The sequence below is a fragment of the Anabas testudineus genome, chromosome 9 (genome assembly GCF_900324465.2).
Source record: "Anabas testudineus chromosome 9, fAnaTes1.2, whole genome shotgun sequence".
Taxonomy (NCBI): Eukaryota; Metazoa; Chordata; class Actinopteri; order Anabantiformes; family Anabantidae; genus Anabas; species Anabas testudineus.
In genome coordinates this window covers 20,866,139-20,883,488 of record NC_046618.1, presented here as the reverse complement: position 1 = coordinate 20,883,488, position 17,350 = coordinate 20,866,139, and the positions used below count along the sequence as shown (strand labels likewise).

The following is a 17,350-nucleotide window of genomic DNA, read 5'->3' as shown; positions in this document are numbered from 1 at the left end:
CTTTTTCGACAGAGGGATTTCTGTCACTTACAACTGTAGCTACAACTACTCTCGGCCTCTCTCAGACTCACTTTTTGTGAAGAGTCACCCATCAGCAGTGCTATGGGGACTGAAGTGGCCTCTTCATTGTGAAAAGATGAAGGATGGCATTTATGGCATGCCTGCACAGGGTCAAGTATTTGTGCATGTGCCCCCATCCCATGTGTGTGTGTTCTGCGTTTACATGTTGTCAACATGTAGATGCCCGCAGAGTACAGGGTTATGCCACCAGAGAGGAAGATGTGTAATATTTGCCTGGTTTGATCCTAGAAGGTTGAATTGTTAGATGTTGTTATTTCCAGCCATGTATTGCTCCATTTGGATTGCAAATCAGAATCTGCAAATTTGGATTTGCATGTAGTTTATCTTGCAATTCAAATGATGTTTCCAGTATTTCTTTAACCCCCTTTAAGCTTCGCCGCATTTCTCATCTCCCCGCTCTAACTCTTGTCTGTCTTTTATCAGAGGCTTACATTTTTGCAGATGCTTCTGGCTAGAACTCAACAATAGGTGGTAATTCTTAGACAAAATGGACAGGAAGCACAATGAAAGTGAGACGGAGGGGGGTCAAAGAGAACAGCCAGGGCAGTTTTGTCATGTCTGACCCATGAGGCCAATTGTGGTTTTATGAGACGAGAGCTAAGGCTGGGGCACAGGTGTACAATGTGAAGTAGGGAATCACTACACGTCTTTAAACACACGACTCCAAGCATGTATCAGATGTTGAGAAGCAGAGAAGTAGAGCACTGCAAACTCATTTCTCATCCCATCACTGGTGTTTTCCCGGTGGTGATTTAGTCAAGGGAACACCACAGTGATTCTGGAGAAAGAGCCCTAACAGCCCCCACATTTCATGTTTATAGCCTGCTATAAAATAGCCCAGTGAAAACAGGGAGAAACTGAGCAGAGGGGAAATGTCACATTATTCCCCTGCAAAAAAAGGAGCACAAAGCCTCAGGAAAAGGACAAGAGCTCTTGTGTCTAAGCCGAGCCTCAGTTCAGCTGTGACTATCAAATTACTGATAATCTGCGTGGTTCGATTCAGAAATCGCTTCATATTTTGAAGTAGAAGTAAGTGAGCTTCCCTTAAGTCTGGCACTGAGCCCGGATGTAGCTTCGCAGTTGCTCTGCACTTCAACAAGATGCTTTTTTTTTGTTGTTGAGTACTTCTTTGACCTTTTCAGGTTAACGCATGGCGTTCGCCAGAGGAATATAACACCAATCAAAGCTCTGATTTATATTTCATTTATCATTTCTTCTAATCTACTGTTCCTGGGCTGATATTGGACTGTCCCTGCTTCATTAGTATTGGAGTGTGAAGTGCACAACAGTTCAGTGGGTGGTTGAATTGCTTTGCCAGCCATTTCCTGGCTGGTTAAATGCAGGTGTCTGTGTCTACTGTAGAATTTATGAGTGTCCACTATGACTTCTAATGCTTTTCCCTTACGTAGATGAGATAATGGAAATGCCAGAGTGAATAGTGTTTCCCAAGCTCATTGTAATTGAATCTCTATGATGTCAGGTGCAAATCTGAACACTGGGCAAACTGCAGCCAAGTTGTCCACTGCTTGTATGAACTGTTCCATTATATTACCATCAAGTAAAACAGAAAAAGGTTATAGCGCGTTAGCCATCAACATTATCTGATATGACTGGGAGTTTAGTACCAGATGTATTTAAACCTGGTCACTTTTGTTTTTATTTACCCAGGTTTTGAAATACAATTTTCTCCGATTTACGCCTTTGATTAATAAGTCTCCTGGATATTGTAGCATTCATCCCCACTTTTAATTATTTTATCATGCTTTAGTGCTCATGTACTTCAACTTCTCCTGTTTTGGTGATAAAGCCAGTCAGACACTGTGAATCAGTGATGAACTTTGTTGAAACTGTTCTATAGTTGCTGAATTAATTCAAACTTGATTCATAATTTAAAAGTGATGACATATTTCTCATCTTTCGTTCTGATAAATTAACCAGAAGAATTTTAGTGAAGTGCTCAAGCTGTAAAATCTATAACATTATCTATGGGAAAGGCTTTTACTTCAGTTGCCCAACATAATCTCTCCCTTATTGTTCATGGTGCTCAGTTTGGCTCTTGCTTTCCCTAAACAGTTTCCTGTTATGGTGGCTAATTGTCAAGGTAAACAGTTTTCATTGGAACTACATTCTGCTGAAGAAAGAGAAGCAAAAGCTGTTGACAGGGAAGTCTTTAGATTACTCAACATAATAGGAGTGTTTTTCTAGAAGAATAGTTCCTGCTGATTGACGTCATTATATTATAGTGGAGGGTCTTAAATGCTTGGTAAATAAAGAAGATAATAGAGATAGGTGAGAAAAAGTGAAACTTTACAGACATTGGAGAAGCATAATAGTGGCGTGTTTATCAGCCACACATAACACAGGGACATCATAACCTTGCATATTGCACAAGTGAACCATGGCAGAGCAACAATAGACAAGTCAGCTATACATATCGGCCCACAACCAACAAGCCCTCTTCTTCAATACGTGCATTCATGCAGCTCAGCAGCAGGCAGGACTTTGCATGCTAAATCATCCAAGTCAATTAAAGAGTCTTCTCTTAGGCAGTAAATTGCCAGACTCTGATCTGCTGTTGACCTCAAATCCCAATCCAGACAAGCCTCTCGCTACCAATCAGCATTATTCCACTCTCCAATTCAAAAATGAGGTTTAGCTTTGATCTTATTTTTCACAAGTCTACTAATTTTAATCAACAAAGGTCAGTCTAGAATCTCACTTGAGTTTGAGCTTGTGAAAAACAACTGGACTCATGCTACTCCCAGCATTTGTAAATATAGTTCCATGTAGTTTCTCTCTGCTCGGTATTTTAAAGAGGATTGTAAATGGTCTGATTAAGCTATGTGGAAAATGGTTATTAAATGAAAACCTTTTTGAACGGCATCCAGAAGACCTGTTTCTCTCAGTGTTCACATGTGAGACACTGTTGCCTTCAAATGGAGAACGGGTGAGCCTGTGAGGCAAAACATAATGTGGCTGTAATTGGCTGCGTACCAAAGTGTGTGGCTCACTCGAAGCAAAATGAGTCAATCAGCATAATTGAGCCAATTAAGTGTCCAAACATCTTCTGTGATCTACCTCTGGGTATGGGAGTGTTTCAACAAGCTCTGCTACTCTGAGCCAACGGGCCATTTCTGGTGCACATGAAGGTGAATGTAATGCCAGCAACCTCCTAAACACACACACAAACATACATATATCAGCACAGTGAAAACAGACACACACACACATGCACTGGCAGCAACTTTTATCAGTGTGTCTCCACAAGGACTGAAGCCTTTCTCTGTGCTGCTGGGTTAAATGAATGGATTTCCGTCCATCGATGTCTGCTCTTATCTGCACCGTGGCACCTCGGCTAATCTGAAACTGTCTGCTTTCCAACTTCTGTTCCACACCTTCCTCCCACACACGCACAAACACAGTGGCACCTCGGGGCAAGATTGATTATGTTTCTGTTATGTGGGCTGGCTTGTTCACCTTAGCCTTGCGGATGATGTTCCCAAGCTTCTGCAAGAAGGGTGTTTGCAGGTGTGTCCGTGAGAGAGACAGAGAGGGATGAAACACCGTTTGGGGACTCGGGTTTGAGAGAAAGCTCCGAGGGGCACGCCGACTCATTTCATGATCAAAGGCGCCGGTGGGTCAAGCCTGGGATGGGTGGTCTACTGAGGATGTTTTTTTCAATGCTGATGGTTGTAAATCATGTCTGCATCCTCAGGGGATGATTAAGAAAGTGTGGTAAATGACATAACTGGCTGTAAATGATTTCTTAGGAGTCTGATTTCAAATAGAGCCATTACATGTTAACAGCCATGAAAGAGAAAAGGAGAGAGAGAAATTGAGAAAGGCGATATAATCCAATGTTTTGATGGGTAGACCCACTTTTGGCGCTTTTCAACCATTTTAGCAGTAGCCTTAGGCTAAACAAACAGGTGTCTGCCTCCTATCTGGGTGGAGCAACAAACAGATCTGGGCTCATGATACGGTGTTGAAATTTACTTGAAAACAGGGCTGGTTTCCTGTGAACATGGGAAAAGTTCGGGGTTGAGAGAAGTTCAGAGTTGTTTTGATGACAGAAGGGAAGGGTAGAATAAAGAAGAAAGAGTGTGAATGGATGATTTATTTTCTTCACATATTGTCATTACTGACAGGCTATAGGAAAAAGAGCCCTGTTTGCCAAATATTGAGAGTGATAAGCTTTAAGGTGCTGAAACTTCAGTCCAACCAAATAAAAAAAGTCTTTAAAACGACATCTTTGTCAATACCTCATTATGAGTGTGAAAAGAAAAGAGGAAACTCAGGACACTGTTTTTTGATAGGAGAAGAAAAGAAATGGAAACGCCCTTCACAACTTTGCTTACAAAAGGTGAAACGGGATAGTGCAGCGCCGCAGGGAGTTTTAAGATGCTACAATGAGGAGTGTCACAAAAGGAAAAAAAAAATTGTGTCTTGCAAATACAGTCATGGTTTGAAAAAAATAGCGATGCCATCTCATAGGGCACGGAGGGTGTATGTTTACAGTTCACACTAATCCTGAAAAAGAGGTTGAAGAGCTGAAACAAGCCACCTAGCACTGCATGCTATGGTGGCTTCTTTCATTTTAATTTATCTGCAATTTAGAAGTTGGGTCATGATTTACAGTCTCGTGATTACCCCGGAGATACGGAGCCTGCGCAGAGATCCTAGGTATTTCTATCTTCAATCCTGCTTCTCATCACTTTTAGAAGTGAAACTGAAAAGCAAAAGCACAGAGGAGCCTGTCAGCCTTATTATGATGGCTTAAAAGTGCCTTGAAGAGGTTCAAAAGAAGCTTCAACCTCAGACAAAAGCGTTGCTCCATCACCGTCTCTTTCTCAGGTCTGTGTCTGGCCTGGAACAAAGAGTCCCCCCCACCCCTGATCTCCAACCACCCATCAAAGACCCATTGGTCTGGCCCTTGACTGACATGTATGGTCAGAGCGCAGAGGAAGAGGCTAAATCAACATGCGCCGAGGGGTGCTACTGGGGATGATTGACACAGCCAAGATAATCTTTCTCTGAAACACTGTTGAGTATTCAGCCCCCTGCAGCAGGCTGTTCAGTCCATCATTGTGTTGTTTTTTTACCCTCATTCCACTGCCATCACCTCCCTTCCCCTCCTTACTCCTGCACATTTCACTACCTTCTCTTTCTTTTCAGCCGTCATCACCTCCCCAGCACAACTCCAAAGCTGCATCCACAAAAAGACAAATCAGGAAATAAGCTGATTGCGTAGTGCTGCGATGAGACACCCAGATCCCAAATTTATAACGACAGTGTTGTCAAACAACATGAATACAGCTTAACATGTGTTTTTGGTTATATTGAAATAGAAAATGAGTGATCTCAGTGTTGCTAAGAGGGAGCGAAGAGCTTTTCCTGCACTAGACAGTGATTAAAAACTAAATTTTTGGCTGCTAATTTAAAATAGTTATCGAATTATGCTCAGATTTAAGCAACTTAATGTTTAAACTTTCACCCCTGTGTATCTGCAGGAATCCAGACGGAGACGTTCAGCCATGGTGCTACATTGCAGATTATGAAGATGGGATCTACTGGCGATACTGCGACATCCCTACATGTCAAAGTAAAAAAAAAATAAATATTGCCACTCCTTCATCTTTCTGTCTGTCTCTCTCTAATTTGCCCTTCCATGCCCTCGGGGCCAATTCATGGGCACACGGGCCAACCATTTTCATTGCTATGCTCATCTGCTCGCCTGCTATGAATAACTTTTATAGACTGTGTGACTTGTACACAGCTATTACCATCTAAAAAATGCCTCTAATTGCCTCCCGTCATCCCTCCTCTTGCCGTGCCCGGGCCTGCCCTTACTTTAATGCGAGCTGTCAATCACTGACTATGTGTACGTGTGTGTGCGTGCACGCCCGTTTATGTGTGCGTTCATAAGTTTCTCCTTTCGCTTTCCAGCTTGTTTTGACATGCTTTTTAATGTGTGAGTGATTATGTGCAACTACCTGCTTGTGGACGTATTTGCATGTTCTGTTCACATGTGGGTGCGAGAGTGTCCTCGTCCAGTAACTCCTGGCTGACAGTGTGTGATGGACTCTTCAAGTGGGGAGATTTTGTGCTTCTGCGTGTCTCCTCTACCGGTTTGGCACACATTCGCTCAGGAGCTGCCTGCCTTTAATCCTATTAGTTTAACTCCCTCCACCTTTTTAATCACGGCTGTTGAAAACAAAATCAGGTGGATCAACCTACACAGGTTTTGTAGCCAAAGATCAGAGTTTGTGCAGTGGTGGTGGAGATGTGAGCGATTAGCTGCAAGCACGTGTGTGTTTTTAAGAGACTGTCAACATGCTGGTTTAAACCCTTATTTTTGTAAGGTAATTAGATATTTCTGACTATTTAATTCATGTGATTTCACATTTTCAGCACGTTCCTGACTTTTACGCATTCATGACATTGCATAGCAGAGAAGGTCAAAGTGTTCTACAGCTAACTAAACTAACTAAATAAATCTTGCTATGTGAAAAATTAAAGCGGCAGCTGAAATTTAGCCAAGCACAACTCAAATATTCTGTTAACTAAAATAAATATTTCTCTTGTCCGTGAGTCATGAAATTCATTCCCTTTTGTAATGTAATCAGTTTCCACTTTTGTGTTATTTTTCTCTGGGTTTACACATTCCTCCTTTTTCTCTATGTAGTTTCCTCTATTTCTTTTTCACTTATCAATCATTTTATCTGTTCTCAGTGCATCTGACCTTTGCATTCCCTAATATTTAATGTATTACAGGAATTTTGTTATACTACTCATGGAATCCCTGCAACAACAGGTACAAAACCTCACTTAAAAGCCTAAAACACACGGGTCATGTGTTTCTGGTGGAGTAGTAGTAGATGTAGATGGAAGTAGTTGAAGGGCAAATATGTTAACAGATGTTGAAAGTTTGTTTCACTGCAGAAGGGATCATCATGCATCAAGAACCTCCCTACCCTTCCAGCTATCCCACCATTATCCTTTAGTCAGCATGCTTGACTAAAGTCTGCTGTTTGAATGTTTCAAGACCCATTAACCCAGCTAATAATGCCTGTTGGCTGCATGGCCTCTGTGTATTCTTGTATGCATCGTGTGTGTGAATAATTTCATGTGTATAGGAACTCGTGTGTATACCATTTGAATTTTGACTGACCTGGTTCAGACAACTGTCCATTTAGCTCAGTGTGTCTGGGCCTGTATCCCAAATCTTTGTGCTTTGGAGGAGAGTAGCCTACACCATCTCTGTTCAGCACTGGGCTTGTCCCTTATCTTTGGTGAAATTAGGTCAGCTTTTGTTCCAGATGGGTTTGCCATGTGCTGGTTCAGCCTTGTTTTTGTCTAGGATCCAGTGCTGTGCAGCGTGCAACCCATCCTTGCGACATGTGGCCCATTTCTAACGGTTGAGAGCTTCGTCCATACTAAATGCAGTCTTACAGGAACGTTCCTTTATCTAGTTAGGCTTTAAAACTTACACAGAGGCTTGTGTTAGAAAAGAAGATGTTATTTCTTTTATTTTTTTCCTGTGAGCCAGGCATTCAGTTTCATGAAAACATGACTGTTCAGTGGAGACGGTTTCTCCCTTCAGGGATACCAGGGAGCTTTCAGACACAAATGCTCTATCTCATCTATTGTAAAACCACAATTGCCACGTGGTGCCTCACCTTCTGGCAGCGTCTGCCGCGATTGAAAGCTTCATCTGCCAAGTGAGAGATGCTCTCTCGGTGTCAGGGTTCTCCGCCCGTGGCTGGCATCAAAAAGGCTAAAAACACCGTGGTGTGCCAGAGAAAGGCCAACAGTGGTCTTTGTTTTCATTTTGTCTGGCTTTTGTTTTGTCTGTGCCTTCATTTTGTCTGCTTTTTTGCTTACGTTTAATGTTGTGTGGTTGGTAGCTGGTGGACATTCACACAGGCACCTGGAGCCTGCCAACAGTGGGTCTGTTATCCAGCTGGTCTCCCCGTCATCTAAGGTCATGCCACCCTGGTGAGACTGACACACCCTGGCGGAGCACACACTGTCCGGCAGAAAACGCAGTCTAACGGTGTGGATTATAGTGTAGGTCGCGACATTTGTTGATCCTAGTAATCCTTCATGGCAGCAGTGATCATGTGGTTGATTTATCCAAACATTTCAAAAAGCCGCGCTGTCAAAGCAAATCATCTGCCGGACAAATTGACATATCCGTGGTATATGTCATCCCGCTAGATGATGCTGGTTTTGAGGTCCTCCTCATTCCCAGGCCACTAAATTCGGCTGAGCTGCGTCATGAGTGTTGGTATTTGTTTAGTTGTTGGAGTCCACTCACTGTGTAGCAGACTGGTCTTTCTGAAATTTCCCATACACACACACACAGTGTCTAGAATGAGGCGCTCTATCCATTCACAGAACTGATTCATGAAGATTTTCATAAACATCCATTAAAAAAGACAATCTATGAATTTCAACCTAGGCTCTGTGCATAAAGATATTTACAGATATCATAAGAGTTTTAAATAGGTTTATTCGTCTCTTATCATCTCTATTGGATATTTCGCTTTGGCGCGGCTCCTTGCAGCTGACATGCGTTTGCCTGCTGAAATGCTCTGGCTGGATTTGATTGACACAGAGGGAAACTGTCAGGGTGAAGTCCTCAAGCGCCGGCCGTGACAAAGACGCTTTGATCTGCAGTTTGGGAGCTCATCTCTCAACAGCATATAACCAGGAAAAACGTGTTGTGCCACTGTGTTTTCTACTGCAGTTAGAAGGATTGAAGCTGTTTCTGTGCAGTCTAACTAAGTCAGACGGGAAAATGAATCCCACATTCCTCACCTTTTAGAAACCTTTAACTGTGCACCCAGCAAGATGTTTATTATTGTTTACATATTTTTTACTCACAGTATATACTGTGATACTGTTTGTTTACAGTATGTTTTCAGTTCATGCATTGTTATTGTGGCTGACACCTACTGTAATGAGAGTGTAATTACCGGTAGACACTAAAATTCCTTTGTGATATTTAAAGATGTTCCTTTATTGTAGAGCTGAACCTTTAACCATGTCGATGTAGAACTTGAATGCCTTCTTTACAGTAAGTAGTGCTTTCATCTATTTGAACAATTGAGGGAATGTCTGATTAACCTTGGCATCCATCTGGCAAGCCAACCCGTCACACCTTGAAGGCATTAAAACAAAGGAGTTATGTGTTTGACCCAAGATTTATAGCTGCATGTTAAGGAAAATATGCAGCGTTGAGATATTGGCTTCATTAAGAGTGATTTATTAGGCCTCTAAATGGCACTTTGAAGCCTTCTGACAACTGAGTCAACCTCCAGTCTCCCGTGTCTAAGTTTCCTTTGTTCAGCATTTTGGGATGAAACTGAGCTGTCCATGGGTAAGGGGTTTACAAGATTTCACACAAGCCTTTTTTGATCTTAATCTGCCTCAACTGCTATGTGCTCAAATAAAAGCTATTAGGTTACAACTATGAAGACCCCCACTTCCTTTGGAGATGGATGAAGCATGAGTGCCCAGAAGATAGAACCTGAAACATACCAGGTAGCCGGGCTGTAGTCAGAATAGAGCTGTAATTAAGGATGATTTGTTAATATCTGCATTATTTCTCCAGCAAAAAATGGCTGGACTGTTTTCTTTTTATGCGTCCACAGCTACTGGATGGATTGCCATACACAATCATTGTCTTCAGAGGGCGTTGGGTGGATGTCTGATTATTTATTTAGCACCACTAGTAGGCTGACATTTGTAGTTGAGTGAAATGTCTTGGCAACTGTTGGACAGCCTGCCATGAAATTCGGTACAAACAGTCATGTACGCGTCAAAAGGAAATGTAATACCTTAGGTGTTCCGCTGACTTTTCTTCTGGTGCCAACATCCAGACTCAAAATGTGATAGTTCCAAATACCTGCAAAAAATGCCACATTCAATTGTATTTCACATGTTGTTGTTTAATTGTTTGGTTTGTAAAATACTAAAAATACTGGGAAAATGCCTTTTACACATTCCCAGATGCCAAGTAATCATTTCCAGAGCTACAAAATTCTTGACATTTTTCCCCTGATACACGATTTAAGTGCTGATTCTAGAAGTGGCTGTTAAATCATTTTCTTTCCGCTGACCAAACTGAGTTTGACACTAGGAAGTAAAATAAGACCAGCGAGAGGCCGGCAGTACCACTTTGAAATGAGCTGATATTTCAGACAACCACACCGTCATGTGTCCAAATATTCATTTATGGAATTCTGAAAGAGGATGAAGCATAAATTAAAGCATTTTAATAGCATTGAATTACAGTAATGTGAAGAAATTAAACATTATGTGGATAAAGCTGAAGGCTGAGGGTGTAATGGGTGAATGAATGTCTAAGACAAGTGCAAAATAAGCAAAAGACCGAGTCCAACATAGAGCACATATGGTCTGGAAGCCGAGCCCAAGCTGGATCACCACAGCTTTGTTTCTTGGCTGTTGTGGTTGCCTGGTTGTTGCTTTCAGGTTCTGTTATTGCAGTATTTTTCTCGCTCTCTGTCATTGTTTTCAGAGGCAGAATATTTCCCCTAGGTGGTCTTGTACCAGCTTTCACCACAACCAACCCTCCCAACCAGCATACTGAGACAGGTTCAGGCACCACTGAGTGGAGAAGGGTGTGTGTCTCTGTGATTCTGTGTGTGTGTGTGTGTGTGTGTGTGTGTGTTTATTCGTGTACTTTTGACAGTGTAAAAAATGATCGAACATTTTGAACTTCAGAGAGAGAGAGAGAACATTTTTGTGAAGTGAGTTCATGTTGGCCAATCTTTGAAGAAGCTGTTGTTCATTAACACTACATTGATAACACATAAACATAGTAAATGGAGGCTTCTCATAAGGATAAAATACAAATATACACTTACACTGTACATTCTTAATAATCAACCTTCTTTCTTTTGGATCTATTTGATGTTCAGTGTAGACTTACCAAAGGTTCTGTGTGAGATATTAGACTTGTTTACAATGTTAAACTAGAGAACCAGTAGATAAGTTGGATCATATCTAGGCACTAAAGCTGTAGAGCAGCAAATACGGAGCCTGTGAGGATTAAAGGATGTTAATACAGTTGGACTCAGACAACTTTTTACCATTATTCTGCACTTGGTGGGTTCTGGCTTTAGACAATTCGTGGCACTGACATTTGTCTGTTGACGTGTCTCGTTTCACCTGTATTTCCTTACCTGGTGAAGCGGGAGTGTGGAGCTTTGAGCACGCTCATTGTTATGTTACTCTGACCTCTGACCTTGTCATAGCTCCACCCACACATACCTTCAGGGGAAATACCTGCCTGCAGTATTGTGAAGAAACTCTCAGACAGAAACTAGAGAGTACAGACCCACAATAACAAGCCAAAGGACATTAGGTAGATCTAATCTCTCAGCTTCTCTCTCTGTCTCCTTCCTTCTCTTGACATGGCTGGGGTTAAATCAGTCAGGGCCATTAGGGAATTAAAGGTATTGATTACAAGGTGAGCTTGCTGTGTAGAATGTTTGCTAATGAGCACAAGTAGGTGGCCATTGTTTAGTGCTTGTCTGGGGAAAGAGGAGGAGATGAATCGCAGGTCAACCAATGTAGCACTCAGGAATGAGGGCTCACAGCCAAATGTAGATCAGCACAGGTGGAATAAATGTTATTTCATATCAGATATTGTTCACGTAGTTTAGTTTGAATTCACTTCAATTTTTTTCAGCTAAATTTAAATAAATTGCATTAGCATGGTCAGTATGAAATTTGTGTAAATTGTGGTGTGACCATGAGAAAACTTGTGCGGCTGTAGTAGCAGGTGTCACGTGAGCCTGCAGCCTAACAGGCACACAATAACAGTGCTAACATGCTGATGTTTTACTATTATATTTACCATATTCACTACCTGAGTTCTTATTGCTCTGGCCATGGTATAGTGGATATCTCACAGTGGCTTAGGAAGCCATATTAATTTCCAAACTGTGGTATCAGTCTGACATCTAATGATTTTGATAAACCATTCACTCTTATAGTGTTTCCTTGTACATTATTATTATTAACATTATTAGGTACTGAATCATAGTAAGAGTAATCTTTTTGTTTTCTGATTTAAGCATTTTATTAATCATTGTCCTCTTCTACCTTTAAACCAAGATGTCAACTGAGCACAAAAAATGGAGTATGTAATTATCTAATGGGCAGATTTGCTGTGAAATTTACAGAGCCCATTCATTTATTGAGCCACTTTGATTTATGACTTTATGTCTGTTTCTTTTGTTTCATCTTCAGAACAAAGTTTTACAGCTTTAATTCCAGGACTGATTATTTTCTAATTAAGAAAATAGTCATATGGTTCCAACAATTTCTGAAACGATGCTTTTTCTCTCTCTGCATCAGGGTGTGCCAGTCGTTCCACGTGAGCGATGTTAAGACTGATGCACTTTTATCTTTATTTTGTGCTTTGTGCATTTTAACAGTCAAGTTATGTGTTTTCCATGTATTAAGACTGGAATTGTTGGATGCATTGGTTTGTCTAAGAAATGTTCTTAATGCATTTTTTTGTTCACAACTATTAAAAAGTAAGGAAAAGTAGCATTACTAATCATACTGAGTTATCTACATGTGGAAGTCCTGATGACTTTGCTTCTGTTAGCCACAGCCAGATAACCAGGACAACCTGCCACAGGAGACAAACGCGAAGTCAATCTCTTTGAAAGTGAATGATGATAAATGGAAGTTCACCACAATGCTTATCTAATGCCTGAGGTGGTCACAAAGTGTCTGCTCATCTTTTCATCTCTCAGTCGCCTGGTATCAGGTCCCCTGTGAGTCCTCTGGACACAGGCTATTTGCTTTGTCAGGGGAGGCACAGTGATGCAGTATAGCAGCCATTTTTCATCTCTTCCTAGCATTGTTAGGCCCAGTCTCTGAAAAGGCACTAATTATTCATTTAAAGCTCCAGCTCATCCCTCTTCCCTCTAATTAGATGGTTAGTCACTCTCCCAGGGCCCCGGGCTGGGGCATTGATCTCCTCCATCTCAATCTTGTTGTAACACACACACACAGGGAACTGTTTAAATGGAATAAAATATGACCTACAGATACAGTAAACATGCATTCAGTATATATACAGTGGAGGCCCCTCGCTCTCTCTCTTTCCCCTCTGTATCACATTCTGTATCTCACACACACACAAGCACACACAACCCAGCAGTGTGTTTTGAACATCCCACTGTTAGATACAAATACTTCTCACATTCTCTCCAATAATAAGTGCTTTATTGTCCAACTGTAAACTGTTCCCATTTACAGGCTTGAGAATTTATGATCTCAATAGAAAAGCAAAGCATAAACCCAACAGAAACACATAATAGCAACTCCCACCTCCTTACAAACAATACAGAGTTTCCAGAAATGCTCGTCCTGGGGGAGTTTGTGGCATATTTCTCTGTTTCTGTTGTGTTCTTGCAAGATGTGGTGCAGTCGACAAGACTAATCACAGGCTGGATGAAATGCAGCAGCTGTATTTGTTTATGTATTGAGTATACTGTACTACAAAAGGGGTAATAAATGGGGCAGAGACACAATGAAAGGGAGGCAGAGCGGGGAATAAAGTCGGAGAGGCAGAGTTGGATGGAGGGAGAAAAAAAAATCACATAAACACAGACTCCGATAAGTGTTGTTTCCTTGCTTTGTTGCACTTAGAATTCCTTGGAAGGCAGTGTATGTTAAGGGAGCTCTATGTTCCTGCATGTGTGTTTGTGTGCAACAGATTTGCCGGTGCATTAATGGGTTGGTGGGAGAGTTTCCAAGGTTTCAACATACCTGTGTTTTAAATTACTTGCATCTAGCCTTTTAGCACATGAGGAATGTGCTTTTAAAACCCTGTTTCTCCTTTTTGGACCCCATGGCTTTAATATCTTCTCTTTAATGTGGTCTTGTTACACTGTAATTGGATGTTAATGAAGCAGTGGTGCTGCTTAAAGGATGATTTGGTCCACAATTAGTCTTAAGGTTTGTTTTCTATCCAAGTGTTTTCCTCAAAAAAAAAAAAAAATCCCCATTGGTTTTTTTCTCTCATGAGAGATGCTTATCTGAGATTTCCTTGATGCTACATGTATTATCTTTGCTTTACTTTTAAGTCATATCCCAAGTAAATCTCTGAAATGTCAAATTTGATGTAAGAAAGTAATCCATTAAACATTTTCCAAGGCTAATGTAGCACAAAGTAAAAGAAAAGCACTTTAGTCACAACGCTGTCAGAATACAAAGCATGCCATATTAGACAAAAATGTAAATACTGAAAGAAAAGGAATGTGAAACATGTAGGGAGGTGGAGGGTTTGTACAGAATTTGGACTCTAAAGGCTTTCAAAACTACGCTACCTAAACTCTGTACTGTCCCTGAATGCCTCACATGCAGCATGCAGAGAGCTTCTGCTCTCAGACTCCTCCCAAATTGCAGCAAAATGTCTTTTACAACAAGAAAATACACAGAAATTTCCAAGATATTGTATACAAGTGTGGGGCTTCACAGAGTTGGGTTGTCTGCAACAGGGTGGCAGCAGATTGAGTGGACAAGGACATTTGTATTGCAGTGTTGGTCTCAGATCTATTACACGTATAATGCATAATCATGAATACATTTCCCCATGACTGTGATAATTCATTATAGAAACCCCACGCTACAGTGACGCCGCAGTGGCAACATCATTTATGATCTCTGTGGGCACTATCAGGCAGCTCCTTTAGACTGAGCTGCTGTATTCCCACGTCCAGAATTCTTCAGGCAATAACTAACAGGCCATTTAGTGTTTTCTCACTGAGAGAACAAACATTCGTCTAAATAAAACAAAATCACCGGACAGGAATCTTGTTACCATCTCCAAATAATGAATGCTGATTTATTTAGATGTGCGTAGGTGACTGGAAAAAAAGGAGGAAGGGCAGAACAAACGTTTACTGAAGTTTAGAAGCTTTGTTTGGTGGAGTCTATTACAGGAAGTAGACAATCTGCACATTGTTTGGATTTTAATTTTAGATTTACTCACGGTGGCCATGGATCTATCTAATATTGGTCGCATTTATGCAAGCAAAGTTCTCAAATGTTAGCTGGACAAGATGCTAGCTGTTTGTTTTTTTATTTTGCTGCATTTTCTTGTGTCTTCTGTGTTTTTTCAGTGTCGTCACGCCTCCACTTGAAGATATATGACTAGGGCTGGATGTCAGAAAAGCATTTCTGCTGAAGCCCTCCAGTGTTTTCACAGTCATTATAAAGCAGAGACTTTAAAGGTTCATTGTTCCTGAAGGCATCATAGTCTCTCTCTGTCTTACCTCATCTGTAAATCTGTAAAAGCACTTTTTTAACGGAGAGACACCCAGACTGCCGTTAAATAGAAAACACTTCTCTAACTCTCTTGCACTTGATGTCTTATATATATTTATATATATATATATTTATATTTATTACTCTTTACTCTCTAGATGTTCTAGAAATTTTATAACCATAATTATGTTTCCCTAATAACATGGTCCCCCCCCCCCCCACCAGCGCAGCAACCTGCTTGCATGTGCTCTCTGCCAAGTGCACTTGCCAAAGCCTGCTGTACATGTTTGATGTTGTTTGTTATATCCCTCTGTGTTGTTCTTTTCTCTTTCTCTCTGATGTGTTTTGGGTTGGCGTTGTTGTTGTGTCTGCTGCGTCGACAGAGGTGTCTCCTGTTTCCTGCCAGACAAACCCATGAACTTTGTTGTTTTGCCTGCTGCCTCGTGGCTGCGTCGGAGCTGTGTTGCATTGTGGGAAGGCTACCTAAGTGGTTTTTTTTTCCGAGCTAAGGCAGCAGGCTGCCAGCTTGTGATGAGTCTGGCTGCAGTTAAGCTTTGTTTAGCGTTTTTTTTTTTTTTGTCTGTTTTCTCCACTTTTTAAAAACTTTGTGGGAGTCCCCCCCCCCTCCCGCCGCGCTCTCCTGAGGTTTTCAGCGCTCTGGTCTCGGCTGCCTGGAGCATTTATACACCTTGTGTTTCTTCCATTTCTCCACTGCTGGCTTGTTAAAGTTTAAATTCCACCAACAGCTTTGAAGTGTGTTGAATGTGTTTGTGTTTTTTTCTTTTATTGTACGTGGAGATATTTGCACTTGTTGCGCCTGCGGAGCAGATGTTTTCGAGCAACAACGCTTTGCTCAGGAGTTTTAATGCAAGAGCAATTTTTTTTTTTTTTTTAATTTGATAAAAGCTGTCTGTGCAGGGAAGATGCATGGCAGTGCTGCCTCCTCCGGTTCCATACAAACCTCCACCGCTCTGGTGTGATACCATCCCACCACCCGCTGAAGCCAGTGCTTCACAGCCCTTGGGACGAGGAGAGGACCAAGACAGATAAATTGACTGTAGTCTGCAATCTTCTTGTCAAAGCAGAGCACTGCTGCCTTTAATCTGGCTGCTCGGCCTCACAGTAGCATTTTTGCCTCCACTTTTCAAAAGCACCATTGAAGCTGTCTGCATGCCTTGCTCGGAGGGAGGTTGCTGGTTCCCAACCAGGTGTTTATCTGTGTTCTCTTCTCTGCTCCTCTCCTGCACCCTTCACTAGGTAAAAAGGAAACTGCTATTACAGCACTGTGCTGTCTCCCCATGAAAATATGATGTTGTTATTACGGTCATGTTTGCCATTAACTCGTCATCCAGCTCTTAAATCTGCAAGTCCTTGTCGTAGAGTCTGGCTAAAGGGTTCAAACAACCATATTAATTCGCTTAAAAAGCTTTGGTGTGATCATGGTGGAACAGGGAATAGTGTGCATGATGCATCACTGGTCTGAGAACTTTGTCTTTGAGTGTTGAGTCATCTGTCAAACACATTTCCGCACAGCAGTGAATCATGGCTACGGCCAAAAGCCCCTTACGGTCAGTTCAACGTGGGTGCAACCCAGGGAGAGGCCCTCTCCCTGCCAGTCTGTTTCACTTCATTTCCCCGCCCCCCCTTCGCCTTCTCTTTTCCCGTCTGTGGTGGACATTTCTATGGAAAACAATTTGTGTGGAATCAAAAAACATGTCACACTTTTCCCCTTCGAAGCCTTTGTGCCTCACTCCCGCATAAACAGGAAGAATCAGCGAAATCTGTTGTGTATGTTTAGAGGAGCTTTCGTGTCAGCCAAAAAAGTTAACATTGGCAACAGCAGGCATCGCAAAGACAGTGCACATGTGTGGTCTTTAGGAAGATTAGTGCGCTTCGTGAAGGCAATTTGAGGTGATGCCTCGCTACAGTGATGTATACATGTTCAAAT

General features: G+C 41.6%; 1 protein-coding gene across 2 annotated transcripts in view; it reads left to right on the top strand.

Moving 5' to 3' along the window:
* kremen1 (kringle containing transmembrane protein 1) overlaps positions 1-17,350 on the top strand; it is a 51,579-nt gene that overhangs the window by 21,211 nt on the left and 13,018 nt on the right. For both annotated transcript variants that reach the window (XM_026342655.1, XM_026342656.1), the window contains exon 3: positions 5,592-5,683. In XM_026342655.1, coding sequence (XP_026198440.1) covers positions 5,592-5,683 — 92 coding nt within the window. The remainder of the gene's footprint in view (positions 1-5,591; positions 5,684-17,350) is intronic.